The 27,113-nt window shown below is 42.1% G+C and overlaps 3 protein-coding genes across 3 annotated transcripts in view; 2 read left to right on the forward strand and 1 right to left on the reverse strand.

The window, feature by feature from the left end:
- The window catches only part of syt16 (synaptotagmin XVI), a 10,772-nt gene extending 4,036 nt beyond the window's left edge, over window positions 1-6,736 (forward strand). Inside the window, exons 3-7 of the mRNA XM_037694814.1 lie at window positions 1,529-1,759; window positions 1,927-2,144; window positions 3,353-3,799; window positions 3,874-4,063; window positions 5,918-6,736. Of these exons, the coding sequence (XP_037550742.1) occupies window positions 1,529-1,759; window positions 1,927-2,144; window positions 3,353-3,799; window positions 3,874-4,063; window positions 5,918-6,231 (1,400 nt within the window). The 3' untranslated portion in view covers window positions 6,232-6,736. The remainder of the gene's footprint in view (window positions 1-1,528; window positions 1,760-1,926; window positions 2,145-3,352; window positions 3,800-3,873; window positions 4,064-5,917) is intronic.
- A 6,471-nt stretch (window positions 6,737-13,207) lies between these two features.
- On the reverse strand, window positions 13,208-14,413 carry LOC119427393 (putative UDP-GlcNAc:betaGal beta-1,3-N-acetylglucosaminyltransferase LOC100288842). Its single transcript, XM_037694999.1, has 2 exons — window positions 14,384-14,413; window positions 13,208-14,275 (listed from the first exon to the last, which is right to left on the reverse strand). The coding sequence occupies exons 1-2, from the start codon at window positions 14,411-14,413 to the stop codon at window positions 13,208-13,210; spliced, it is 1,098 nt and encodes a 365-aa protein (XP_037550927.1).
- A 1,954-nt stretch (window positions 14,414-16,367) lies between these two features.
- psmd5 (proteasome 26S subunit, non-ATPase 5) lies at window positions 16,368-21,663 on the forward strand. The gene is made up of 11 exons (XM_037695576.1): window positions 16,368-16,556; window positions 17,567-17,711; window positions 17,798-17,911; window positions 17,993-18,121; window positions 18,386-18,495; window positions 18,582-18,724; window positions 18,993-19,184; window positions 20,779-20,888; window positions 20,961-21,101; window positions 21,179-21,479; window positions 21,607-21,663. Exons 1-10 carry the CDS (start codon window positions 16,384-16,386, stop codon window positions 21,434-21,436), a joined length of 1,515 nt encoding a protein of 504 aa, XP_037551504.1. The 5' UTR covers window positions 16,368-16,383; the 3' UTR covers window positions 21,437-21,479; window positions 21,607-21,663.
- Window positions 21,664-27,113: the final 5,450 nt, after the last annotated feature.

Genomic DNA, 27,113 nt, shown 5'->3' on the forward strand with positions numbered 1-27,113 from the left:
TGGTCCTGTTAGCAGCTGGGTCCTATTAGCAGTGTGGTCCTGTTAGCAGAGTGGTTCTGTTAGCAGTGTGGTTCACTTAGCAGTGAGGTTCTCTTAGCAATGTGGTCCTGTTAGCATCCGGGTCCTATTAGCAGCATGGTCCTGTTAGCAGCTGGGTACTATTAGCAGAGTGGTCCTGGTAGCAGAATGGTTCTATTAGCAGTGAGGTTCTCTTAGCAGCATGATCCTGTTAGCACCTGGGTCCAATTAGCAGAATGGTCCTGTTAGCAGAGTGGTTCTGTCAGCAGGGAGGTTCTCTTAGCAGCATGGTGCTGTTAAAAGCTCAGTACTATTAGCAGAATGGTTCTGATAGCAGTGAAGTTCTCTTAGCAGCATGGTCCTGTTAGCAACCAGGTCCTATTAGCAGCATGGTCTTGTTAGCAGCTGGGTCCTATTAGCAGTGAGGTTCTATTAGCAGCATGATTCTGTTAGCAGCTGGGTACTATTAGTAGAATGATTCTGTTAGCAGTGTGGTAGCCTGCTGCTAGCATTGTGGTCCTGTTAGCAGCACGATGATAATAATGACCATGGCAACAGACAATGACTGCCCCCCCAGAACCGGGTCCGGCAGACAGAGACCATCCAAGGTTTCCCTGCGGAACCGAACAGTTTTGTAGAGTTCGGTCCGTGCAGGCAGAGGGAGGATCATGGAGACAGCTGCCATGACAGGCCAGAGCCTGAGCCCGAGGCTGGAAAGGGACCAGAGAGATCTAAGTTTAGCCTTCTGGGAACCAGTTTCCTGTAAAACGTTCTGAATCAAAAACTCTTCGGGTTACTGGGAGGCTTCAAAGGTTTTTCCTTGTCAGTCCCGCCTGCGTTCCTCAGCAGAGAAAGTTCACTGATTCATTTTAGAACATGCAGCTGGACTGCAGCGGGTCAGGATCATCCACGCACGGTGCTGGAACCCGACATAAACAAGAATAAAACATTTTTCTCATCCTTCTGCCATCTCGATGTTAACAACACTGCAGCTTCGTTTTATAGAACCAGATTTGATGATTCTACGGGTCGTGGACTCAGAAATAAGCGGTTCTTTTCAGAAGGCGGCACCACGGCTCACTGCGGACAGATCCTCAGCCCGAGATTCTTCTTTCTCTCTCAGTGTTCAGCCTTTAACAGCAGAGTTTAGCTCAGATTAAGGGCTGAAATGTGATCTTTACTCACTTCAGTACCAGAAGTCTGATACAAAAACACCATTTCTTCCATTTTTAATTTAAATTTGGCTGAACTCGTGAAAAGATGTGAAAAGAAGAAAAGAACTGTTCTTCCATCAGAACAGACACCTTTAATGTGAACGTTTTTCTGTTTTAATCTGTAATCTGTTATTGTTAATCTGATTATGATTCGATATTATCCAGACTGACAGCAGTGAAATTGAAGCTGACAGGAGGGTTTTGTTGCTCCTTCGTTCCGTTTCCTCTCCAGAACTTCTCCCGGTGTTCCTCCTGTCTGTCGGGCCCTCAGTTCTCCCCTCTCTTCCTCCTTCCAGTGAGCAGTTATGGTGATGAAGACGATGATGTCACCAGCTCCTCCGACAGCGAAGACCAGGTCCTGAAGCAGTTCGAGATCTCCGTGTCCCGCTCGCAGAGTTTCCGCTCCGCGGCCGCCTACGCTGGTGTGGAGGTTTCCCACAAAGCTCAGCTGCAGCTGGGACGGCGCCACAAGTTCGCCCGCCTGTCAGACCAGGAGGAGGGCAGCACCGAACCCTCGGACTGTGAAGGTACCCCAGACTAAAGTAACTTGAATCTCTTACCTGGGGCCCATTTGCACCTGAGACTTGTGACCACGGTGAAAGCAACAGTTAATGAGTTGGACCTGTCAGGCTCAGAGGTCCAATCAGAACCACAAACATCCAGTTGCTAAAGTTCTGCTGCTTCCTTCCTGCAGAGATGGAGGCTCCGGACCGGCAGGTGTTCCTGGACCCACTCTGTGTTCTGGAGGAGAAGACTGTGAGGACGTCCACGCTGTCTCTGGACAAACCTTCAGACATCCCAGCGTCCAGAACCGGGGACAGTCCCAGCCTGAGCCGGCAGGCCGCGGACGGCAGCGAGGGTGCAGAGGACTCTTTGGACCAGAACCAGGACGGTGCTGCAGACGGCTCAGAGGTACCACAGCCCGACGTCGACTCACTGTCAGTCTGAAGCTCCTTTAGTTGCTCCGGGCTTTCACAGAACTTTTCCTCGTCTGGGTTTATGTTTGATGTGCTCACAGAACCGGGTTCTGGGCCGTGCACGTGGTTTTGTTGTCGTGCGCGTTGTTTTGTTGCCACAGAGTTACTGAAGGTGAACTGAGATGGTGAAAAGTTCTGATCAGCACCGAGTGAAGGTCCACAGACCCGTCTGAGGAAACGTAGAACTTCAAGAACGTTGGGGAAACATTCTGGAAACTCCCTCATGTTCCCAGTTTGACGCGAACAGCCGAGACCCAGAACCAGTGAACCGGACCCAGACGGGTCGCTCTAAACCCGACTGTCAGGATTTATCTGTTTCACTTCCTGACTGGAAAAAAGATGAAAACAGAATTTACACACGAGTGTGTAAACACTGTGTAACACACACACACACATGCAACACACACACACTAAAACACACACTAACACACACACTAACACACACACTAACACACACTCTAACACACACACTAACACACAATCTAACACACACACACTAACACACACTCTAACACACACACTAACACACACTCTAACACACACACTAACACACACACAAACACACACACACTAACACACACTCTAACACACACACAGGCCTCATGAGGACCACGAGGCGGGTTCAGGTGAAAACTTGTCTCAGCTCAGCTTCGGGTAAAGCAGCCTGCAGAGGTCAAAGTTCAAGCCCCGCCTCCTACATGTTAACTGATGGGACTTTATCCTGACTAAAGTAAATGATTATTTAAAATATTATATAAGAATGAGTCTCGTAGCTCTTACTTTGTTGCTGTCTCTTTAAACAGATTTTATTTTTAATCAATTCAATTTAACGAGTTCTTTAGGCCTTACAGTCTGTGATTGACAGCTCAGTTAGCCAGTTGTGAGGGCGGGTGGAAAGGCGGGGCTATTTGAGGGTTCCGCCCACATCCTGATTGTCCAGCAGTATGGTGGCTCCCAAAGAAAACAGATGTTTTAGCTTCAGTTCTGAACAACAGATGGAGGAGGAGGAGGAGAGGCGTCGACCATCTTTAAAGTTGATGGTTCAGAGAAGCCCTGAGAACATGGCGGTCCAGGTGGCGGGTGATATGCATTCCTTCAATGCTGCTTCCACATCCTGATGAAGTGTATTCACTTGTGTTGCAGCTGAAAGCAGCTGTCCTCGATGACGTCGCCTCTCAGCCTCGAACCCCCATTTCTAAATGTGGGGACCTGGACCTGTCTCTGGAGTACCGGCCCGACTCGGAGAGGCTGCTGGTCACGGTGATCGCCGCTCGGAACATTCCCGACAAGGCTCGCAGCGGCATGGACTCCTGGCAGGTGCACACGGTCCTGCTGCCGTCCAAGAAGCAACGCCACAAGACATCGGTGCAGAGAGGCTCGGAGCCGCGCTTCACCGAGACGGTCCGCTTCTCGCGCCTGGAGCCCTCCGATCTGCAGACGTCCGCCGTCCGGTTCCGGCTGTATGCGCTCGGAGGACGGATGTCCCGTGAGAGGATGATGGGGGAGAAAGTGCTGCGTCTAGCCGGGCTGGACCCAGACGGGGGGACGATGGAGACCACGCTGGTTCTCGAACCTCGCAGCAACCTGAAGGTGGGACCGGCGGACTCAGGTGGACCCTGAGACAAGACTCGTGCACCTGTTTCAATCTGTGTGTGTCTCTGCAGAGTCTGGACTCCCAGCTGAGTTTGTCCGCCGTGTCTCAGAGCGACAGCGCCTCGTCCACTCAGTCCCTGACCCACGGCGGCGTCCCCGAGCTGCTGGTCGGCCTGTCCTACAACGCCACCACGGGACGCATGTCTGTGGAGCTCATCAAAGGAAGCCACTTCAGGAACCTGGCAACCAGCCGGCCTCCAGGTCTGCAGGGGGCGCTCACACCCACAGACACTACACAGAACTCCTCAACCCTCAGAACCGTAGAGTGGACCCGTTCAGTCTGTGGACGGAACCAGTCCATTTGAATCCCCACAGAGACAGCTGTTGTAATGTTTATAGTCCCGAGTCAGTTTAAAACTTTATTCAGATAAAAACACAAACGCAGATTCTTTAGTTTTATTGGAGCTCCAAATATTCCAGCAGTTCATCCGTGCAGCAGCTGGTTTCCTGGGTACCAGACTTGGTTCTGAGGGTTCTCTGGACCCTGTTTAGCCAGAGAAAGACCTGCACCCTCACATTATTTCCATGAAGAAACCTTGAAGTTTCACACGTTTCCTGATCCATTAGTGAACAAGCAGCTGTAGCACCAAACCGACCCGCTCACCTCTTCAGCCCTGAAGTCCTCCGTCCTGCTGCCGCCGCTCTGAACAGACGTTTTATTTAAAGAAACCAAATACTTTGATGGTCCGGAAAACTCACAGAGAGAAACATCAGCTCTTTCAGGACAATCCTTTGGTATTGGTGCAACTTTAGCTTTTTTGAAATATTTAGCCTTTTCTGCCATTTTTTTTTCTCATAGAAAATGAATTGAGCTCATTTTCCATCCTTCAGATCTTTAGATTTGTTTACATTTTACGGCTCCTTTCATATTTTGTTCTGCTTCAGCTTCTTTCAGCTTCCTTGTGCTAATTTAAACTTTTTTCAGCTACTTTCAGCTGCTTTCTGCTCCTTTTAGATTATTTCAGCTAACTACAGCATTTGTGTGCTTCTTCTGATTTATTTCTGCTAATTTCAGCTTGTTATGCTCCTTTCAGCTGATTTCTGCAAGTTTCAATTTTTTTCTACTATTTCAGCTACTATATAACTGTTTTATGCAAATTTAAGCTTTTTAAGCTAATTGCACATTTTTTGCACTCATTTCAACTTTTTTCAACCTAATGCAGCAACTCTCCATTTCCTTCTTGTAATTTTAGCTTTTTTCTGCATTTTTAGCTACTTTTCAGCTTTTTCTTTTAGCTAATTTCAACTTTTTTCAGACAATTTCCACTTTTGTGCTCAGTTTTTTCTTTCAGCCTAAATGGGCAAACGTGTTCTTTCTGGTTTCTTCTGCTAATTTAAGCTTGTTCTACCTTTTCAGCGACATTTTTAGCATTTTTAGCTAATTTCACATGTTGTCTGATAAATTCAAAGTTTTCATGGGAATTTCTGCTACTTTCAGCCTTCTTAACTTCTTCTGCTAATTTAAGCTTGTTCTACCTTTTCAGCTACATTTTTAGCATTTTTAGCTAATTTCAGATGTTGTCTGATAAATTCAAAATTTTCATGGTAATTTCTGCTAATTTCAGCCTAATTAACGTCTTATGTTAATTTCAGCTTGCTATGCTTCTTTCAGCTTTTTTTCCGATAGTTTCAGCTTTTTTGCTTTTTTCAGCTACTATTTAGCTCTTTTGATGCCATTTTTAGCTTTAGCGGGTAATTCCACATGTTTTATATCATTTCAGCTCTTTCCACTTCCTTCTGGTAGTTTAAGCTTTTTTTCTCCCTTTTCAGCTCTTTTTCAGCAATTTTTTTTTCGAATTTCAGCTTTTTTATAGCTAATTTTAAATTTTTCTGCTCATTTCTGCTCATTCAAACCTAATTCAACAAATATGTGTTCTTTCTGTTTTTTTTGCTTGTTCTTCCATTTCTGCTACATTTCAGAATGTTTTTAAGCTAATTTCAGTCCTTTTTCAGCAAGTTTTTCCTGTAATAAGCATTTGCGCTGCATTTTCGCAGGAAATGCAATTTCTCTAGTTATTATTGTGTTCATGAACAAACTCCTCCTCCTCCCTGCAGACACCTACGGGCGGCTGACCCTATTGAACTCCATGGGTCAGGAGGTCTCCCGGTGTAAGACGTCCATGCGCCGCGGCCAGCCCAACCCGGTCTACAAGGAGACCTTTGTGTTCCAGGTGGCACTCTTTCAGCTGTCGGACGTCACTCTGCTGCTCTCCATCTACAACCGCCGCAGCATGAAGCGCAAAGAGATGGTGGGCTGGGTGGCACTGGGTCAGAACAGCAGCGGCGAGGAGGAGCAGCTCCACTGGCAGGACATGAAGGAGGGTCGAGGACAGCAGGTCTGCCGCTGGCACGTCCTGCTGGAGGCGTAACGCCGCTCGCCGGGCCGGACGCCATGTTTTATACAGATGACTCCACCTGCAGCTTGTTCTGCAAGTTAACGAGAGCAGAAAGGACGACTGGGGGGTCGGGTCGGGTTGGGTCCACCTTTAGTGGCTGACACGTTTACATTCATGATGAGCTGAGAGTAAAAACTGATTCAGGTCCTCCTGAGAGACGAGCTGAGGATCGTTTCCTGTCAAACATCTGCTGAGCCTTGTTCAGTCAGACCCTCTTATTATTGTGCACACACTGAGGAACACATGAGGAGCACACACACACTCCGAATGTCAGGGAATCAAACCTCTGACAAACCTGCACTCATCAAACACTAACGCTGATCTGAAAGTTATTTTAGGTTCAAAGGTCACCGTTTCAGTCATAACTATAGAGAAATCACACTTCCTGTGAAGTGCAAATGCTTGTTGCAGACGAACTTACTGAAAAACAGCTGAAATGAGCTAAAATCATACTGAAATGGAAGAACAAGCCTAAGTTAGCAGAAGAAAGCAGAAAGAACACATATTTGCTGTATTAGGATTAAATAAGCAGAAATGAGCATAGAAATTAGGAAAATAAGCTGAAAAATCTGAAATTAACAAAAAATATCTGAAAAGGCAGAAAGAAGCTTAAGCTACTAGAAGGAAGTGGACGAAGCTGAAATTAGCTAAAGAATGTGGATTTAGCTGAAGAAGCTAAATTTAGCACAAATACCACTAAATAGTAGCTGAAATAGCTGAAAAGGCTGAAACTTGCAGAAATATGCTGAAAGGAGCACAACAAGCTGAAATTAGCATAAAGAAGTTGATTAGGCTGAAAGTAGCAGAAATTACCATGAAAATTTTGAATTGATCAGAAAACAGCTCAAATTAGCTACAAAATGCAAGAAGTAGCTGAAAAGGTAGAACAAGCTTCAATTAGCAGAAGAAAGTAGAAAGAACATGTTTGTCTAATTAGGCTGAAAGAAGCAAAAGTTTGCACAAAAAAGTGGGAATTATCTGAAAAAAAGCTGAAATTAGCAACCAAAAAAAACAAAATGCTGAAAAGTAGCTAAAAAGCAAAAAGAAGCTTAAGTTACCAGAAGGACGTAGAGCGAGCATATATTTGCTGAATTAGGCTGAAAAAAGCCCAAACAAGTGCAAAAAAATGTGGAATTAGCTGAACAAGCTAAAATAGTAGCTAAAATAACAGAAAAGGCTGAAACCTGCATAAGTAAGCTGAAAGGAACATCCATCCATTATCTTTTTACCCACTTCTTCCATTTTGGGTCACCGGGGTCGCCGGTGCCCATGTCCAGCAATCACTGTGCGAGGGGCGGGGTACACCCTGGACAGGTCGCAAGTCCATCACAGGGACACATAGAGACAAACGAGACAAACAACCATTCACTCTCACCTAGGGACAATTTAGAGTTGCCCATCAGCCTAACATGCATGTTTTTGGTCTGTGGGAGGAAACCAGAGTACCCGGAGAAAACCCACGCATGCACGGAGAGAACATGCAAACTCCACCCAGAAAGGCCCCCGGACTGGGATTTGAACCAGGGACCTGCTCGCTGAGAGGCAGCAGCTCTACCAGTTGCGGCACCGTGCTGCCTGAAAGGAACATAAGCTGAAATTAGTGGAAAGAAATTAGAAGAAGCACAAAAATTATGTTAGAAAAAGAATCTGAAAATAGCACAAAACAGCTGAAAGTAGCTGGAAAAAAAGTTAAAATTTTTCACAAAGAAGCTAAAACAGAACAAAATGTGAAAGCAGCAGTAAAAGTTTGTAAACAGATCTAAAGATGTGAACGATGTAAAATGAGCTCAATTCATTTTCTATGAGGGGAAAAATAGCAGAACAGGCTAAATATTTCAAAAAGCTAAAGTTGCACCAAAACCAAAAAGCATGAATACTTAATAAGCATTCATACAAATATGGCTGATTTATAATAATTACCATCTTATGGACCGATCTGATGAATATAAGCCGAAGGCAGTGTCTCACAGGTAGTGTCCAAAATGTCTCCAAACGTCCCCCAAACTGTCTCCAAACGTCTCCCAAGCTTCTCACTTTGACCCCAGGATGTTTTCTGTCATGCTGCACTAAATAAATCCATAAAGTTTAAACACAATGAAGTGTCAGAGTTTATAGAAGCTGACAGAAACACACACGTGACTTTAATGCTTGAAAGGTTTTTATTTTATTTTGGTGAGCTATGACAGAGCTAGACTCTTATTTTGAAGGTTTTACTTTCCTGTTTCCACTTAAAGCTTAAAGATTTAATCTAAACCTTAAAGAGGGTTAGATTAAATCCTCCAGAAGTTTAAGGTTCCAGTCAGAACAAATGGATCTGTGTGGGCGGCCATGTTGGATTAACCTGTTGAAGAACCCGTTTCCATGGTGACAGCTCAACAACTTGGAGTAAAATCCTCCATGTTGACCTGTGACTGCGTGCTATAAGAGTTCAGCTGAGTCAGGGTGAGTCCAACATCCAGGACAAGTTCTGAGGTTTACTGAAACGAGACGGTTCTGATTTTAAAGTTCTGGTCCCTGCACAGCTGGATCTGGTCCCTTGCACAGCTGGACGTCTGATACTTTTAAGTAGGACATCTTCATTGTTGATACAAATGTACCAGGCATGCAGGCATGGTGTAGACACATCTGCATGCTCTGATGAAGTGTTCAGGTTGTCCTACAGATGTTGTCCTGCAGATGTTGTCCTGTAGACAATGTCCTACAGATGATGTCCTGCACATGTTGTCCTGCACATGTTGTCCTGCAGCCATTGTCCTACAGATGATGTCCTGCACATGTTGTCCTGCACATGTCCTACAGATGATGTCCTGCAGTCATTGTCCTACAGATGATGTCATGCAGATGTTATCCTCCATAGGTTGTCCTGCAGATGAGGTTCCTGGGACACCTTGAGATGAGACATGTCTCCCACAGCTGAGAGCACACAGACCTGCATGAGACCTTGTTGTGAATGCTGCTGCATGTGTGGAAGGATTATTGGTCCAGGGCTGACCTGAGACCTGGTTCTGTTCCATATCAGGTCTCCTAAATCCCAGCCCCGGTTTGAAAACCAACAGTTCTGGGTTAAGAGTCTCAAATAATGAGAGTCTCTGGAGGAATGCCTGTCGCCCGTCGCCCTGCATGTTGAAGTTAAAGCAGAGAAGAGGCCTGACCTGTTGGAGCTCTGAGGGCGTGTTGGGACGACTCTCAGCTACTACAACACCTGCTCTCCCTGGTCCGCTCTCCCTGGTCTGCGCTCTGCATGCTGACCACCTGCAGCTCAGTTAAAGCACCTTTTTGTACCAAAGTCTTGTTGTCAATAAAGTTTGCTGCTGTTTCCTCGGAGTCGTCCTTCCTGAGCCGATCGGCTTCATTTCAAACATTTCAGCTCGTTTTTAAGAATTAAAAATATAAACATTTTGACCCAAAACATCCTGATTGGTTTTGACAGAGCACAGCTGAATTTGTATCAACACTTTGAATTTCTCCGCACATATACGTACAGTAGCTTTGAGTTCATAAACCGTCAGATTAACACTGAGATCATTTGATGGAGTTTTACTTTAAACACATTTTAATGTTCTGTTCATCTTAAAACAATTCATCTTCATCTTTCACAATTCTTTAATTTTATAAATTATGTTTCTAAAGTGAGACTTTTCTCAAATCCATCCATTCTTCCATCCATTCATCATTCAACCATCCATTCATCATCTATCCTTCATTCATCCATCCATCCTTCCATCCATTCATCATTCAACCATCCATTCATCATCTATCCTTCATTCATCCATCCAGCCATAATCCATCATTCATTATTCGTACATTCATCCATTCATTCATTATCCATCCATCATCATCCATCCATCACCATAATCCATCCATCATTCAACCATCCATCATAAAACACTCACTGTAAGAGAGGCGTGGGACACCTGGACAGGTCTTCAGTCTGTCACAGGGTCACACAGACAAATTAGACGAACCATTTCATTCTCTTTATTCATTAGATCCTAAAAATACTCCTTTCATTATCCCATCATTGTCTCATCACTTGTTAGTTGTCATTACCATTCCTATCTTTAACAAGCCTAACCTGTTGCACATCCTTTCTAGCCTGATCACCCTGTTTCACCAATCAGTACGAACCTTGCTTGCCCTCTTTAGTGTCCAGTCTCCCATACAACTCATCGTACGTCTTCTGCTTTGCCTTTAGCTACCTCTCTCTTTGCTCTATGTTGCATCTCCTTAAGTTCCCATCTCCTTTCTTCAGTCCTCTCACTGTCATATTTCTTCTTGGTTAACCTCTTTCTCTGAATAACTTCCTGCACTTCACTATTCCACCACCAGGTTTCTCTATCCATTCTCTGTCCAGATGACACACCAAGTACCTTCCTATGTCTCTATAATTACAGTAGTCCAGTCATCTGGAAGCTCTTTCTTACCACCCAGAGCCTTTAACAGCTCCTCTCTGAATTTCTCACAACATTCTTCCTTCTTCATCTCCCACCATTTGGTCTTCTTCTCTGATTTCACTATTTTTCTCTTCTTCATAACAACAGTAATTCTACACAACCATCCAATGCTGTCTGGACACCCTCTCCCCTGCCACAACCTTACAGTCTCCAATCTCCCTCAGGTTTCACTGTCTACACAGAATCTAGTCTACCTGTGTACTCCTTCCTCCACTCTTATAGGTCACTCTATGTGCCTTCCTCTTTTGGAAATTCGTGTTGACTACAGCCATCCATTCTCTTGGCAGAATCCACCACCATCTGTCATTCCTGGTTTCTTTCCTTGACACCAAACCTACCATCACTTCCTCATCCCCTCTGTTTCCTTCACCAACATGTCCATTCAGGTCTACTCCGATCACCACTCTCTCCTCCCTGGGGATACTCTATCACTTTACTCTTTTCACCTCTACTACATTCTTTACCAACTCCTCCTTCAGAACCACCCCTACTCCATTTCTCTTTCTATCCACACCATGGTAAAACAGTTTGAACCCTCCTCCAATGCTGCGAGCCTTGCTGTCTTACTTGGTCTCTTGGGCACATAAAACATTTACCTTCCTTCTCAGCATCATGTCAGCCAGCTCTCTACCTTTGCCTGTCATTGTCCCCACATTTAGAGTTGCAACTCTCAGTCCTACATTCTTGACTTTCCTCTTCTCCCTCTGTCACCTGACACATTTCCCTCCTCATGGTCTTCAACTAATAGTAGCGCCATTTGTCAACAGCACCAGTGTTGCTTGTTGTTAACCTGGGCCTCGACCAATCTGATATGTTGTTGCTTAGATTACACATATTGCATATTAGTTTTGACAGAATTGTTTAATGTCAGATGCCCTTCCTATGGCTATGGCTGAGGGCAGGGATGGAGAGGCAGAAGGTTTTCTGCTTTACCCTGACCCTGCGTCCAATGTTCTATTTGAAACTTTTACCAAACTTCCACAACAATCTGAGCCAGGACTGAATGAAGTATAACTGCACTCACACATGCTTTAGGATAAATCTGCAATACCACATTAAGCACTAACTTTGAGTTCACTTTTAATTTATTTTTTTCTGGACCTCATCTTAAAGTATACACATTTATTAGATACTTAAGCCATAACAGTAAACTTTTTATATCAGCTGGGTACAGAAGTATTCATGGATTAATAGATTTTGACATAAATTAACGCCATAGTGTTAAAAACACAAATAAAGGCTCTGGTCTTTTTAACTACTGAGTCTTTTCTAGTATGAACTTTTTTTTAAAATTATATTTATATATTTCCATTTGGTGTCAAAATGCTGCTGTGAATAAAAGAGGCCAACAGTTTGGGGAAACTCAGCAGACACAGTCTCCAACATGGAATCAGGTGTTTCAGTTAAACCACGGGCAAGAAACACAGAACATCCAAAAGGTTTGTTTGGTCGGCTCATGGTGCAGGAACAGAGCAATTTCCTTTGTGGAAGAGGAAAAAGAAAGTTTGTGCAACATTTAGAGGATAAAAAGGGATGCGTTTAGGCATATTTTGGTTACATCAGTCTTAATTAGAATAAACACACACAAATGTAAATTACATACTAAAAGTTAAAAATTAATATGGATATAAAAATGATGATGAATGTTATGGTGTTTAATGTCATCAGATCAAATAAAATGTACTAAATACAAACTTGCTGCCAATGTTGTGCCTCCTCCTGGCCACTGGATGTCTGGCAAGATCCAGGAAGAACATTAAAGACAATAACTTCTTGTTCCAACGAATGTGATAACAGAAGTAAAACACTTTTTGAAATGTTTTTTAATAGTCAGAGCAGAAACTTAGAGTGGTGTTTAAGAATTTGCAAGGTATGCAAATGTTAAAACTTGACACGCTTAATCCAAAAAAAGTTAAAAACAAAACAACTGGACTTCATTTGTAACCGAAGACGTTTCGCTTTTCATCCGAGGAGCTTTTTCAGTTCAATGAAACAAGGATTGTGGGATTCAAGTTATAATGCTGTGGTGTTCTGTATGCTTGCATAATGCAGATTGACACATGCAGATTGACCTCTCACTCTCCACCATAGAAGAATCTCCATTATTCAAGCTTATAGAACACCACAGCTTTATAACTTGAACTCCACACTCCTTGTTTCATTGAACTGAGAAACCCCTTGGATGAGAAGCGAAACGTCTTCAGTTACAAATAAAGTCGAGTTGTTTTGTTTTTAACTTTTTTTTGGATTAACCATGTCCTGAATGACTGAGAATCATCACCAGCGTAATGACATGCTTACAATAAAATCTATGAGTTGTTTAAATTGGTATAAAATGAGGCAAAATATTGAAAAGGAGCTCCTGCTCCTTCTATTGAGGTGGTTCCCTCACAAGAAGTCAAATTTACACAACAACCTACGTCAACATTTACCTTATTCCTTCAAGCAGAACCAAACTATACATTTTTAATCCCTATTTATAACACGATCCCCTGTTAGTTGAACAGAGCCAGTTTGTCCAAATATGTGTGAATTTTGCATTTCACCAGACCATAATATGTCTTCAGCAGAGAGCATTGTCCACCTTTCTGCTCCAGATCTTTCCAGACTCTTTCTAACTCATGGCTCTCCATTCCTGCTGAGCTGAACAGATGCCGGTAGCAGCAAACGTTGTAGTGGATGTGTCTCTCGCCGGAGAACCTGGCACTGTGCGTCGGTGCAACACCTGCTTTCTGAGCGCAGAGACCAACAAAAACATCGATAGGCACGGGTGCCAGGACTGCCGCAGACGCCACATACACTTTTCGGACCACATCCTGCGACAGAACGTAGGCAACTCCATCACAGTATTCAGGAAGGAACTTGTTTGGGTAGAGAGCGGGAGGCAGGAAGCTGGGACTGTTGGGGTTCCTGTCAGGAGAGTCTTTCTGGATCACCTTACCCAGATACAGATCTTCAGGGTGCCTGTGAAGACCCAACAGGTAACTCCCAATTGCAGGCAGGTTGACAAACACAGACTCTTTAGTCATCAGAACAAAGCGTGCAAGAGGACAAAAGGCAATAATCCAACGAAGAGCCAACAGTGTCCTCTCTTTTAGACCATGAGTTGATTCATCCGCCAGGATTATGTCTCCATAACGTTCATACTCCCCCATGAGGTCGTCTTGTGTATCAGAGGTCTGAATCGATCCCAGAAAGAACAGCGTCTTTGCTGGAAAGCCTCGGATTAGTGTTTGGTTTGCCCATGTCTTTCTGATAGCATTTCTTTGGGTGAGATTAGCTGAAGAGCTGAAGACCAGAGTGAGGAGGAAGATGTCTGAGCTTCTGCAGGCTTCAGGGTTGGAAATAGTGTAGGACTTGGACACGTTCTCCTTTGAGGTGCTCAGGTCTAGTTTCCTTGCTTTTTCTCGCACCCCGATGACCGTACCATCAGTGTATACCACAGGCGTGGGCTGCAGGAGGTACTCCTCAACAAAATCTGCCCCAAACAACAAGGCATGGAAGAGCATCACGTTGAAGAGGAGGAAGCACCACTGATGAGTGCGCAACTTGCACAAGAAGCACTGGAAGATCATTTTAAGAAAAGACGAAGAGAGTACGAGTTCCAAAAAATGGTAGCGGATTAAATATTATTTAAAATCCTCGAGTCAAGCTTAAAATCTGCTCTGTACCTGCATAGCAGCTGCTGTTTTGTTGTTCATCTGTTTTATGACCCCCAGGTGATGTGTAGACCGGCAGGCTCTTCAACGGTTACACACAGGGTTTCCATTTCCATGAAACACTAAGAGCACGTAACTCTGCACCTGACACCGAAGACAGGTCCTCTTCCAGGGGACGCTATCCTGCAGAATGCATGCAACTTTAATAAAGAGCAGCTGAATCAAGCCAAAGGAAGTTAGTAGTGCCCTTCAGTCCTAAACAAAGTTCCTAACGTCGATAACTTTCTGTTTTACCATAATTGAGACATTTCCACAAAGTCTAATGTCAGTGTATACAACCCACAGATATCAAAATGCAAATGTGTTCATTTTTATCATGGTGCCATTATATGATATTTACTTTTTCCCACAACCTCAGATACAAAATTTTAAAACTGGATGAAGAATGTATTGTTGATGGCACCATCTATTCTTGATTTTAATTAAAATAGTGTCAGTTGTTCCAGTAAAAAAATTAAAATAAACTATCTTGAGGAACATAGTAGAGGCTGAGGTGTGATGGAGCAAGGATCACTTATAGTAGAACATCCGTGCATGTAAAAGTAAAATGTGTCAAGGTGGCATGATCTCTTTTGTCTCACAACACGATCTCATCTGGGAAATCTTTTTATTTTAATGTTTACTCTGGGTCTTTGAGATCTTCACACAGTCTGAAATATGCACGTTAGTGTTTTAAATTGACCCAAGGAGTGACTCTGATTTAGTTTGTGTGTCTCTGTTTTGGTAGAGTCACATGTGATGGACTGGTCATCGGTCAGGACATACCATGCCCATTACCCAAAGGCTGCTCAAATAACCCCAAAATACTGTAGCTCTTCTTGTAATTAAGATAAAGTTACAAAGGTATGAAAAGAATACTGGAAGTAAAGGAAGCAGAACTTTTAAATCCCATGTTTTCCAACCTGTCTGATAAGGTCACCTTGTTGTGTCTCATAGCTCCTTTCAAGTGGCTTCTTGTAACTTTGAACAAAAATACACCTGAGCAAAGTAAAACTCAGGCGTATTTGACTTTACTTTAGACTTTAAAGTAAAGTCTCAATTTAAACAATTTAAGTAGGCTCCTGTCCAGATTTTTTGCAATCTATGTGTGAACTCAGTTTATTTTACAAAAACCTGGTACTTACATCAAATAATATAAAGTTACCTAACAATGTTAAGTCAGGTCCTCTGGACGGATTCTTCTTTGTTGAAACGCTTCGTCTTGTTTCCAGAAGACTTCTTCTTCAGTCACTATAAAGGTACATTCAAACAGTTCAGTAACGGAATGTATGGAAGGTGAAATGAGCTAAATGTGGTTTGACTTTTCACTAAATCTATAAATTGTATTAGCCTATTTATGGTTGTCAGCAGCAAACTGGTTGATCCACTATGAGAAGGTGCAATTTATAAAACTGAGCTGAATACAGCACCTCAGACTGAAGAAGTATTTCAGATGAAAGACGAAACGTTTCTACATTTTTTATTTTTTGCTTTTATTTTTATTAATTTTGAATGTCCAGAGGACCAGACTTAACTTTTTAAGATTTTTCTACCTGGATTACTGAGCATGCATCAGGATATAAATTGTATTGTTTTCTTTCTAACGGTAAAGTCGTGGCTTTTTACAAATGGTATTTAGTAAATGAGATAGTAATAATGGCTCTTCCAATTGTAAAGGCTGTAGACCACTGTTCCAGCAGACAGTTAGATTAAGTGAAGTTAAGGTAGGTAATTTAGCATATTATTCATTTACATACATTCATACATGCATACACATATATATTTTTATTATTAATTTAATAATTTAATATAATATCCATATAATATTAATTATTTATTATACAATAACGTGAAGCGGTGTCAAGCTGCTCCTCCCATTCTGACCGGTAGATGGCGCTAATGCTTCATCTGCTCTGATGCTGATGTAAAAACTAGAAGAAGAAGAAGAATTAGGACCCAAAACATTCACAGACATGGCAGCTACCATTCAGTGTATACTGGAGGAAATCTCGGGTGTAGAAGACCCAGTTGAAGAGCTTCAGAGCTTAAAAACCGCTCTGCTGGCCATCCCTGCGAGCGCTTTGAGGGAGTCAGTGAGCGGTCAACGATTGGACGTGATTTTCTCTCTGCTGGACTCAAACAACAGGTTCGGTTCGACTCTCGTTCCAACTTGTTTACCTGACTCAGCTGGAAACCGCTGCATCATAAGTATTGGTTTTTGAGTCAGATGGTGTGCTTTGGTTTTGTTGCCAACATGTAGATATACGAGCAGCAGATTGGAACAGTCAATATTATCGAGCTAAAAGAGTTCAAATGACCACATGCTAGTTGTTAGCGTGCTAGCTTAGTGGCTACATGTGGTAAGTTCAGTGAGCAGCTCTCTTCTCTCCCTGGTTTTAAATTTGAACATTTTAATTTTTACGCTATGAGTGTTTATTTTTGTAACTGAGGTGTAATTATTATCATCGTTTTCTCCCGTACTTCGCACTGTGTCCTGTATGGGAATGCTTATTACGCGAGATCATTTAATATAATAATTATGGCTTTAAAATGTTTTTTGTAAAATGAAGTAATGGCCAAGCGTCTACATACAGTATGATGAAGCTATTATATGATATTTTTGTTGATCAAAATGTAAAGATGTCGTTTCAGCCTGAGTTTTATCATCATCATCACCTTTATTAAATACTCAATTAGGTCCATACAAAAAAAAATGCAAGTAGATAATATAAAAAAATAAATCAATAAAAATAAAAGGTCACACATGTAAGTCACAGATTTGCAAAAAGGCTGAAACGCCAGTGGTTCCACATTCTGGATTTAAACCTGACGTAATGTGTGATAGGTGAAAAGAGAACATCTGGAACTTCAACAGCAGCTGCAAATAAATGTTTAATATCAAGGTTTCTTTATTATCATTCGCATCACATGTGGTACATGTGGTGGAACGAAATTGTGCACACAGGGTCCCAGTTACATCCAAAAAAAGTATAAATTGTAAAAGAAAGACCAAGCACTAATAGTACAAAAACAATAAGCCGAACAGCAGCAGCACGAACATGAGTCTGTGTGAGCAAAAGAGTATGAATGAAAACAGCAGCATGAACAACATGAGCATGTATAGATCTCCTAATTTAATGTGAGCATTGCTTACAGGGCGCAGGTTGAGCTGTGCGTGGACATCCTTGAACGCATCCTGTTGGCTCTCAGCCCAGTCCATCTGGTCCAGAACTATAGAGCTGAGCTGCAGAGCGGATTGGCCCATCCTAATGACACCGTTAAGATTCTGGCCTTGACGCAGGTAGGATGTTTGTACACATGCACAGCAGAAAACCACTACCAAAACATTAGCTAAATTGAATCTTCCTGATTTTATTTATGTTTCAGATTGGGAGAATCGTGGAGCACCCAGAAGCCATCACAGAATGTCTCAACAATCATGATGTCTTACGAGCGATGATACTCTGCATTAAAGAGGAAAAGATGTCAGTGGCAAAACAGGTGATAGCTGAATTATGGAAAGGGCTAAACAACGCTTACACAGATCTACAGCGTGTTCAGCAACTTTGTTTTCTTTTGCAGGCAATTCATTCCCTTTCTAAGATAAGCCACTCCAAGCCTGGCTTAGACAAATTATTCAAGAGTGACCTGCTGGATGTTTTGAAGGATGTGATGACCACAAGTGACATTATCAGATACAGAATATACGAGGTACAATCAAACTGCCGCATATTCTTTCAAATACGAGAGAAAAAAACTTACGCTGGGGTATTTTCGAATTGTATTTATTATATTAAATGCAATGTTCATTTCAATTTGTTTGTTTTTTATGGAAGCAGCAAGATTAATTAATTTTTTGTTTGATTAATTTGTTTTTTTGTGGCAAATTTTATAAAAAAAAAATAATAATAATAATCCAAGTTGCCTTACTAAAAATTAAGAAGTTCTACTTGTTTTTGTTTTGTTGTCTTGCAGCTGGTGGTGGAAATCTCATCTGTTTCTCCCATTTCTCTTGGTTACTGTGCCAACAGTGGCCTCTTCTCTCAGCTGCTCAGTGAACTGACAGGAGATGATGTGTTACTTAGGTGGTGACTGTGTTACACCAAGAAAATGTTTATCTTTTGTCTGGCATCTTGTTTTTACTTATACTGCTGTTTTTATTTTAAATCAGGGCCACGGCTGTAGAGATGGTGACCACTCTGGCTCACACTCAGCACGGTCGTCAGTATTTAGCTCAGCAGGGGATCATGGATAAGATCTCCAACATGATCAGAGGAGCAGAGACGGATACTTTGTCCTCACTCTACCTACCTGGTAAATATTTTTACAAAGACTCCAAACTTAATCCTGAACAAGAAACTGTTTTCTTCGTTTAATGTTAACAAATTATGTATGTTTGAGTGTTTTATTCTGGATAAATTAAGTGTAACTGATGCATTAAGTGAATTTTAAGATGATGGAAACAATTAATTCTGTTGTAACAGAAATGGATGCCAAAACTGAAAATATGGTTTGATTTAAAAGGAAAGGAAGTAAAAATGTCCAAAATTAGTGCCTCACAGAGTAGATATTGCTGGTTTAGGTTTGGTGAAGTTCTTTGGGACCCTGGCCATCATGGACAGCCCACAGCAGGTCTGTGAAGCATACCCAACCTTCCTGAACAAGGTGTTTGAGATGACCCTCGATCCAGACCCTACGATGATCGGAGTGGCCCTGGACACGTTGGGATTGCTTGGATCGACAGTCGAAGGGAAGCAGGTCCTGCAGAAAACAGGCAAGTTTTGTATATTTTAAGACTTGGACCCACCAAGTCACCTCCAAAAGAGCAATAACTATAATCCTGGTAAAAATAATGAAGAAAAATCTATTGTGTTTTAAACTGGTCTTTCTTTTGGATATAAAGTGCAACAGTGCTCTGTGGTGCCACATAACAAAATACGTTGTAGTTTTCTTTGAATTACTTAATGAGCTTTCCAGTGTGTTTTCGGTACCACTTTACAATAAGGCTCCCCTTATAGATGCTAATAAATAGTTTATAGATACGTTATTAATTCCTCTATTAATAATTGTTTATTATGCATTAATTAAGGGTGACAGAGACAAAACTGACCAGTTTGTTGCCAAATAGTGATTCAAGTCTGCCACCTATATATTTCATCTAGAGTTGTTGTATTAAACATTTCAGACTAAGTTACTACCGTGTGAGCACACTAAGCTTTTGTAAACCTAATTTTATTAGGATGTAATATTAGTTCTGGTAGGGATGCACGATATTGGATTTTTGGCCGATATGTTAAAACATTTGGCCGATAACCAATACCAATTTTTTATATACGTTCCTTTGTCAGAACATATTCCTCTTATTTAGGCTTATTTGCTACAAAATTGTGCAACAGCTGTAAGAGCTGGTGACATATATTCAGTAACAGCCATATGTATATCACTTTGACTTATATTAAATGAAAAGTGTTAAATGTTATTTATTAGCATTAGTCACCTGCGATGCTGTCTCACTTGTGGAGGTTCGTTCCAGGTTCAGCTGCAGTGATGGATCCTCTGCACTCCTGTGCATGAAGGACAGACTTTTTAAATTCAAAGTTTTTGTCTATCCATTGTTCCGTAAGACTAATCGTGCTAACGGGGCTAACACGACGTCCAAACGTCTGTGGTAAAACTCACACAAGTGCTATCGGCTGTTAGCTTCTCAATGATGTTGAAAATGACGACTTGTAACTCGGGTGAGGCTGCGTCAGAAAAATATCTCAGACTGGGGACGATGCAGCGAGGCTCGACGTAGTCCACAAATCTTCAGAATCTGACATCGTCAACAAAAAAAAAAAAAACCTTCCACACCGCCGACATTTTGACTTCTTCCTCTCCGCCGTGGTCAGATCCGTTAGGTGCACGTGACGTCATCACGTGCTCGCGCTCCTTGTCACAGGGTTGTCACACAAAACCAGCGCCTTTTATATCAGTGAGTTATTTTGATGGAACGACCGATGTTTAAATTTAATGCTAATATCGGCCGATAATATTGTGCATCTCTAAGTTGTAGATACTAATAATTAAACAGTGATAAAGTACAGAAATAGGTTTACAAACGCTTATTGTGCTCACAAGGTAGTAACTTAGTCTGACATGTTTAATATAACAACTGTAGATGAAATATATAGGTGGCAGATTTGGATCATTATTTGGCAAGAAGCTAGTCAGTTTTGTCTCTGTCACCCTTAATTAATGCATAATAAGCAGTTATTAATGATTTATAAAGTGTTTATAGAGGGATTAATAACGTATCTATAAACTATTTATTAGCCATATATAAGGGGAGCCTTATTGTAAAGAGGTAGCATGTTTTCTGTAACCAGGGGCCGAGTTCAAGGCTGTGTTCTCGAGAATGAGTCAGCTCGCTGCTTCTGGAGCTACAGAGCTTCGAGTTCGCAGCTTGGACGCCATATCACAACTTCTGACCTTACAGGTATTTATGTATAAAATAAGTTGTTATTGTGCCTGAAAAGTTCGAGTGGTTGATGAGTTCTTCTTTTTTCAGCCAGAGCATCAAACAGAAGACCTTCTGTCCCTGACTGAGTCCTGGTTCCATCTTTTGTCCAACAAGCCCATGGAGATGATTTGCAGCATAAGCACACAGCCTTTTCCTGAGCTTCATTGCGGAGCTTTACGGATCTTTTCTGTAAATGCTGTTTTCAAACTACCACAATTTTATTTGTATTCCTGATCCACTTAATGATCGTTATTTGTGTGTTCCAGGCCGTTGCCGGTCAGCTGTGGGGTCAGAAGATGATGATGAGCACCCCTGGGTTCATGGAGTTCATTTTGGATCGGTCAAGTGGTCAAACAAAGGAGGCCAAGGATGCCAAGTTTGAACTGGTGGGGTCTCTTGTGGGTTCGTCTACAGCTGCAGAAATACTGGGCAGTCCAAATTACATGCGGCTGAAGACCTACCTCAGAGAAGGCCCTTATTACGTATCAGCTGTGGCCTCAGTCAGCACAGAAGGAGCCAACTGATTAAACTACAACAAGAACATCATGGAAGCTAAGTACTGCACAAGTATGTAGAATTCTGGGTTATGTAGTAAGTTTTCTGCTGCAGTAAGCTCAAAAACTGCTAAAAAGTGTAAAAAATATATGTGGGATGTTAAAAAACCAAGTTGTTTTAAGAAAATCTTTATTTGCAGGTTTTCTGGGTGGACTCGGGTGCATTGGGAGCTTCACTACAATGAAAAACTAAAACTATATTTGTTTGGATTCTTCATCTTTTTTTTTGGTTCTCTAACAAAAACAAAATTATTTCCAAATGGACTGCTGTTGAAGTTCCACACGAGTGTTGTGCCACAAATGTACAGATATTTCTACAGTTCAACAGAGTCCATGTTGATGCGTTAACATAGTTCTGTTTACTTTAGCAATAAATAAGTCTTTATAAAATGTTTTTTTTTACCTGTTTTTTATGTTGACGCCCACACAAGTTCTTGTTTTTGATTTTTCTTCTGGTTTAAACTTGAATAAAACTGCATTCTTTATCTTTTTGTGTCATTAATGTTTATTAAATGTCTTTACCTTCTGTCAGATATAATGTCTAATGAAAACTTTCACAGAGCAGCTTTAAAATGTCTGAACTGCCCCTTTAAGGCTCCACCTAGAGAACACGTGACTTCTTGTTTATAAATCTTGTCACAAATAAAATTACCGTAAAGAATCAAATAAACGCACACAGGGAATCTGCAAACATCTGGCTACAGCTGTACTCGTGAAGGTTTAGTGACGCAAACGGTCTCCTAGCAACAGGGAACATCAGCCTGCGTCAGCACCAGTCAGTGCGCGTGCCTCCCTGTTGCCGCGAGGCGGAGAGGATCTGCCGGGAGGACCCGCGGAGCTGAGGCCGAGCAGCAGCGTCTCCAGGTCGGTGTGAGGCCGCAGGACGAGCCGCTGAGACTCCTGGAGGAGGCAGGTAGGAGCTCAATCCCAGATTATTAATCCATGCATTATTGATAAACAACTAAAAACACGTAAAAGTTTAAAAAGCTTCAACGTGTTTAGACTCGAGGTCAGTTTTCATTTTCCTGTTAGTTTGTTGTTTGTTGGGATTACTGAGCGTTAATCCGGTCAAAAACTGGGTTTTACTGGAGCACACCTCCACCTTTCTGCTCCTCCTCTTCCTCCAGCAGCAGCAGGGAGGAGTTCAGACACAAAGTTGATTTCTGAATCAGAACCTTGAACTGTTTAAAGTTTAATAAATAAAAGCACATCAGCAAATTAAACAATTTACTGCAGTAACTTTTAATAACGAATTATATTTAAAATAAATTTATTTATTAACACAATTTATTTTATTGTTTTAAACATTTTCATTGTTTTCTTTCAGCGTGGATAATTTTATTTACTGTAATGTACTTTAAATTTATTTAATTTTAGTTCATTTCTGTGGTTTTCTTCCTGGTTGGATGCTGTTTCCATGGCAACGGCTGCTGATTCTGTGAAAAGCAAGTCAGTTTTTCTGTCTTAAAGGGGCGTTCCAGTCATTTAGAGCGGGTAAAAGTTATAAAGAATATCTTACCTGTCAGCAGAATAGAATGTCTGAAGAATAATTCTGCTGCTGATCTGAGATCTGTTTGTGTCCCCCAGCAGCTCCTGTCCACATAGTGTCCCCCAGCAGCTCCTGTCCACATAGTGTCCCCCAGCACCTCCTGTCCTCAGAGTGTCCCCCAGCAGCTCCTGTCCACATAGTGTCCCCCAGCAGCTCCTGTCCTCAGTGAGGGACTGAAGTGTCCAACAACGTCGAAGGTTGCCTACTTCAAGAGGAAATATGCTGAGGACGAGGATCTGCAGCGAGACCTGCAGGGATATTTACAAAAAGTAAAACAATAATAATTTCCTTGTAGAATCTATAATTGTTTGTTTTTCTGTTTGTTTGTTTTTAATTTTATTACTAATAAATCAAAACAATAATAACTCCAAGCTGAAATTAGTCACATGTTGAACCAGGTGCAGATCAGGAGACCTTGGGGACCTCAACTTGATGCAGGAGGTCTGGGCCTGGCAGAGTCCCCCCACCCTGAAGGGGTCTGACTGACTGCCGGCAATGTGAACCAAACTCTCGCTTCTAGGGACCGAACAGCCCTTAGTAACGGGCCCCCAATCCCACACTCACAGAGCACCCCCCACAGTGTACCTCGATGAACACGGTCAAATGACTTCTCCAAGTTCACAAAAAACATGTAGACCGGACGGGCAAACTCCCATGACCCCTCGAGGACCCTAGTGAGAGTTAAGAGCTGGTCTAGTGTTCCACGGTCAGGACGGAACCTGCATTGTTCTTCCTGGATCTGAGGTTCGACCAACGACCTGACTCACTTCTCCAGTACCCCTGAATAGACCTTACCAGGGAGGTAAGGAGAGTGATGCCCCTAGAATTGGAGGACGTCCTCTCGTCCATTTTGAAGAGGGGACCCACCACCCCAGTCTACCAATCCAATGGCACTGCCCTCGATGTCCACGCGATGCTGCAAAAGTGTGTCAGCCAAGACAGCCCCACAACATCCAGAGCCTTAAGGAAATCAGGGAAGATCTCATCCACCCCCGGAGCCCTGCAGCCGTGGAGCTTTTTAACTAGCTCAGTGACCTCAGCCACAGTTAAGAACAGAACAACCCCGAAGTCCTCCAACTCAGCTTCCTCCGTGGAAGATGTTCCAGTGGGATTGAGAAGGTCTGAGAAGTATTCCTTCCACCTCTTGACAACATCACTGAGCAGCCACCTTCACTGAACACAGTGTTAGTAAAGCGCTGCTTTCTCCTCCTCAGTCGGTATATTTAGTCGCTACCGCTCAACCTCACACACAAGCTCAGGCTCCTTCCCCACCACAGAGGTCACGTTCCATGTCCCATTAGCCAGCTTTGGTAAACCAGGGTCAGAGCGCCGAGGCCCCCGCCTTCGGCCACTGCACATGGAGTCATGCACCCGACTCATATGGCACCTCCTGCAGGTGGTGGGCCCACAGGAAGGCAAACCCATGTTGCTCGTTCAGGCTGAGCCTGGCCCCATGGGTAGAGACCTGGTCACCAGGCGCTCCCTGACAAGCCCCTCCCCCAGACCTGACTTCAGGGTGGGGCCCCAGTAACCCTCGTCTGGAAACGTCACACTGAGCTCCTTGTTTTTATTGTTCATGCAGTTCTGCTGAACACTGTTGACAGAAGCTTTCCACTCCTCTTTACTCTGCAGGTGAAGGTTGTTCTGTTGAGGTGGATCTCAGTAGCACACACGCAGACCTTTGAAGGTTTCTTTGTCTTTCTGCAGCACCTGATGCTGCAGGAGGACCGCAGCTGCATCCTGAAGCTGTCCCTGGAGAAGCTGAGGTTCCTGGAGGACCCTGAGGTCTACCTGAGGCGCTCAGTCCTCATCAACAACCTGCTGAGAAAGATCCACCATGAGGAGGAGAAGGACGAGGAGGAGATCATGGAGGAGCAGCAGAGGCAATTGTGCCCCAACAGGAAATGGCTGAAGGTTCTGGTGACGGACTGCCGCTCGGCTGCATTCGGTCTGTAGGAGCTGCAGCCATACGGGTCGGTGCCGGACCGCCTGTACCGCCTCACCTTCAAACATTAGGTCCTCTTCTACAGCCTGGATGACGACGGCTGATTCCTGACCTTTGACCTCCTGACCGCTGACCTGACAACATCTGCTCTCGCTCTGAGGATCAGAAGCTGCTGTTTCCAGTTTGTTCACCCCAAAAACTCCCAAGTGAGGAGGAGGACGATGAAGATCCTCAGTTTGAGCAGAACAGACTGATTGTTTCCTCCTTGAAGGAAACTTGTAGTTTGTGACGATTTGAAGCGTTGCCTCTTCTTATGTTGTTTCTTTTGTTGTTGTTTTTGTTGTTCTTCATGTGTAATTAGTTGTAGTTCCACATACATTTATGTGTCTCTGCCTCCCTCTGCTGGTCACAGAATTTATTATTTTTGTAAAGACCAGGTAAATATTCAAGTAAAATATTAATTATATCAATAACTAAATTATTAAATACATAATTAAATTAAATAATAATTATATCATAAATCAACATATTAATTATATAATAACCTAATGTATTAATTATATAAATTACTAAATATATAATTAAATAAAAATAATTATTATATCATAAATCAAGATATTAATTATATCAATAACTATAATCTTAAATATATAATTAAGTAAAAAATAAAATTTTATTTATTTTAGGTTCAGAGTGACACGACTGTGACATGGAGGGCGGCGGGCGACAAGCATTCCTCTGAGGCCTTTCCGTGATTCTGTCAGCACGGAAACAGTTTTAGTTTCAGCCGTTGACGAAGTTAAGATTTTAACTTTCAAACATAAATTCGTTTGACCTCACAGAGTTTCCTGTTGAAATATTCTCATAAATAAATTTCATCATATCTTCAGAGACAGATTTGTTGAAAATCTTCAGCTGATTCCTCAAAGCTGCAGGTAAAAATGATAAAACGTATAAAATTCAAAGGTTTGCTCCTAAAACAGAATAAAGAGACAACATTTAAGTTATTTAAGTTACATTTGATCAAATGTTTGTGAAGAACAAATGTAATTTCAAAGGTATATTTTATATTTTCCTGCTGTTTGTTAAACCTAATTTAATAAAGTGAGTTTTTTTAATGCAAACAGCTGATCTTTACTAAATAAAACAGCTTGAAGTTATGTTAATGTTTTGATGACTTTTTTAGGGGAAACTTTTCATTAAGGGTCATGATAGATTATCAGATCAAATGTTTTGTTTCTTTATATGAAAATAAAATCTGTAAAAACTTTATTAAAGTATTTGTTTTTCTACAGCTGAGCTGAAAATAAAAACAGGAACATTGAGCTGCTGAGGGTTGGTTGTACCGAGCAAAGGTCCAAAAGTAAGCTTTGAACCTTTGGTTCTGAGTTATCAGATGGTCCTGGTTCTGTTCAGGACAGATGTGCTGAGTGTCATGAACACATGTTTTATTCAGAGGTTTATGGATAATAAACACATAATAAACAGTGTGTGCTTGAAATGATAGCTTGCAGAACGGGCCAAACTTTCTTGGTTCTGGTTCTGTAGGAGCAGCATGTGTGTGTTGTCTAGTCATGACCCACAATCAGAAAGAAGAGTGTGCAGAAAACAGGCCAGGAGTCAAACTTTATTGATTTATTGGGACTCATTTAAAGGCTTTAGAAGCACCTCAAAGTGCCTAACAGCAAACGGCAAATTAAAATAAATGTAAAAAACGAACAAACTAATTTTGAAAACAGTGGTGGAACTGAGAAAACGATTTAATTAACAACAAAACGCCAGAAGTAAGTTTTAAAAATATAACAAAACATAAATACTAAAAGCATGGATTCTAAAAATGAGTAAAACCCAAAACAGTAAAAAAAAGAAAAAACAGAAATAAGTTAAAATAAAATACTATTCCTTTAAAATAAACACAGAATTAATTAAATGAACCTGCAGTGTTCAGAACCAACCAGCAGGGGGAGAAAGTGACGTCACCTGCAGGTAGATATACCGTAGAAGAAGAACACTCTTCCCCGTTAAGCGCGTTCCCGTGACAGTTACTTCCATATTTTGGTGAGCCAGGAGGAGCAACTCACACCACATATATAAAAACTGGACTTATTTATTTAAGTATTACTTATAATTCTGTTTGTTTTCGGACCGGTTCG

Source organism: Nematolebias whitei, chromosome 21, assembly GCF_014905685.2.
Source record: "Nematolebias whitei isolate Nwh7 chromosome 21, NemWhi1, whole genome shotgun sequence".
In the NCBI taxonomy this organism is placed as follows: Eukaryota; Metazoa; Chordata; class Actinopteri; order Cyprinodontiformes; family Rivulidae; genus Nematolebias; species Nematolebias whitei.

What these genes read in the sequence shown, in the direction of transcription:
- LOC119427393 (XM_037694999.1), bottom strand. Translation starts at nt 14,413, where the DNA reads ATGAACAACAAAACAGCAGCTGCTATGCAG. An exon ending in AAACAGCAGCTGCTATGCAG is followed by an intron (nt 14,276 to 14,383) that starts GTACAGAGCAGA and finishes ATGATCTTCCAG; the next exon opens with TGCTTCTTGTGCAAGTTGCG.
- psmd5 (XM_037695576.1), top strand. Translation starts at nt 16,384, where the DNA reads ATGGCAGCTACCATTCAGTGTATACTGGAGGAAATCTCGGGTGTAGAA. An exon ending in CTGCTGGACTCAAACAACAG is followed by an intron (nt 16,557 to 17,566) that starts GTTCGGTTCGAC and finishes CATTGCTTACAG; the next exon opens with GGCGCAGGTTGAGCTGTGCG. An exon ending in GTCCTCACTCTACCTACCTG is followed by an intron (nt 18,725 to 18,992) that starts GTAAATATTTTT and finishes TTGCTGGTTTAG; the next exon opens with GTTTGGTGAAGTTCTTTGGG.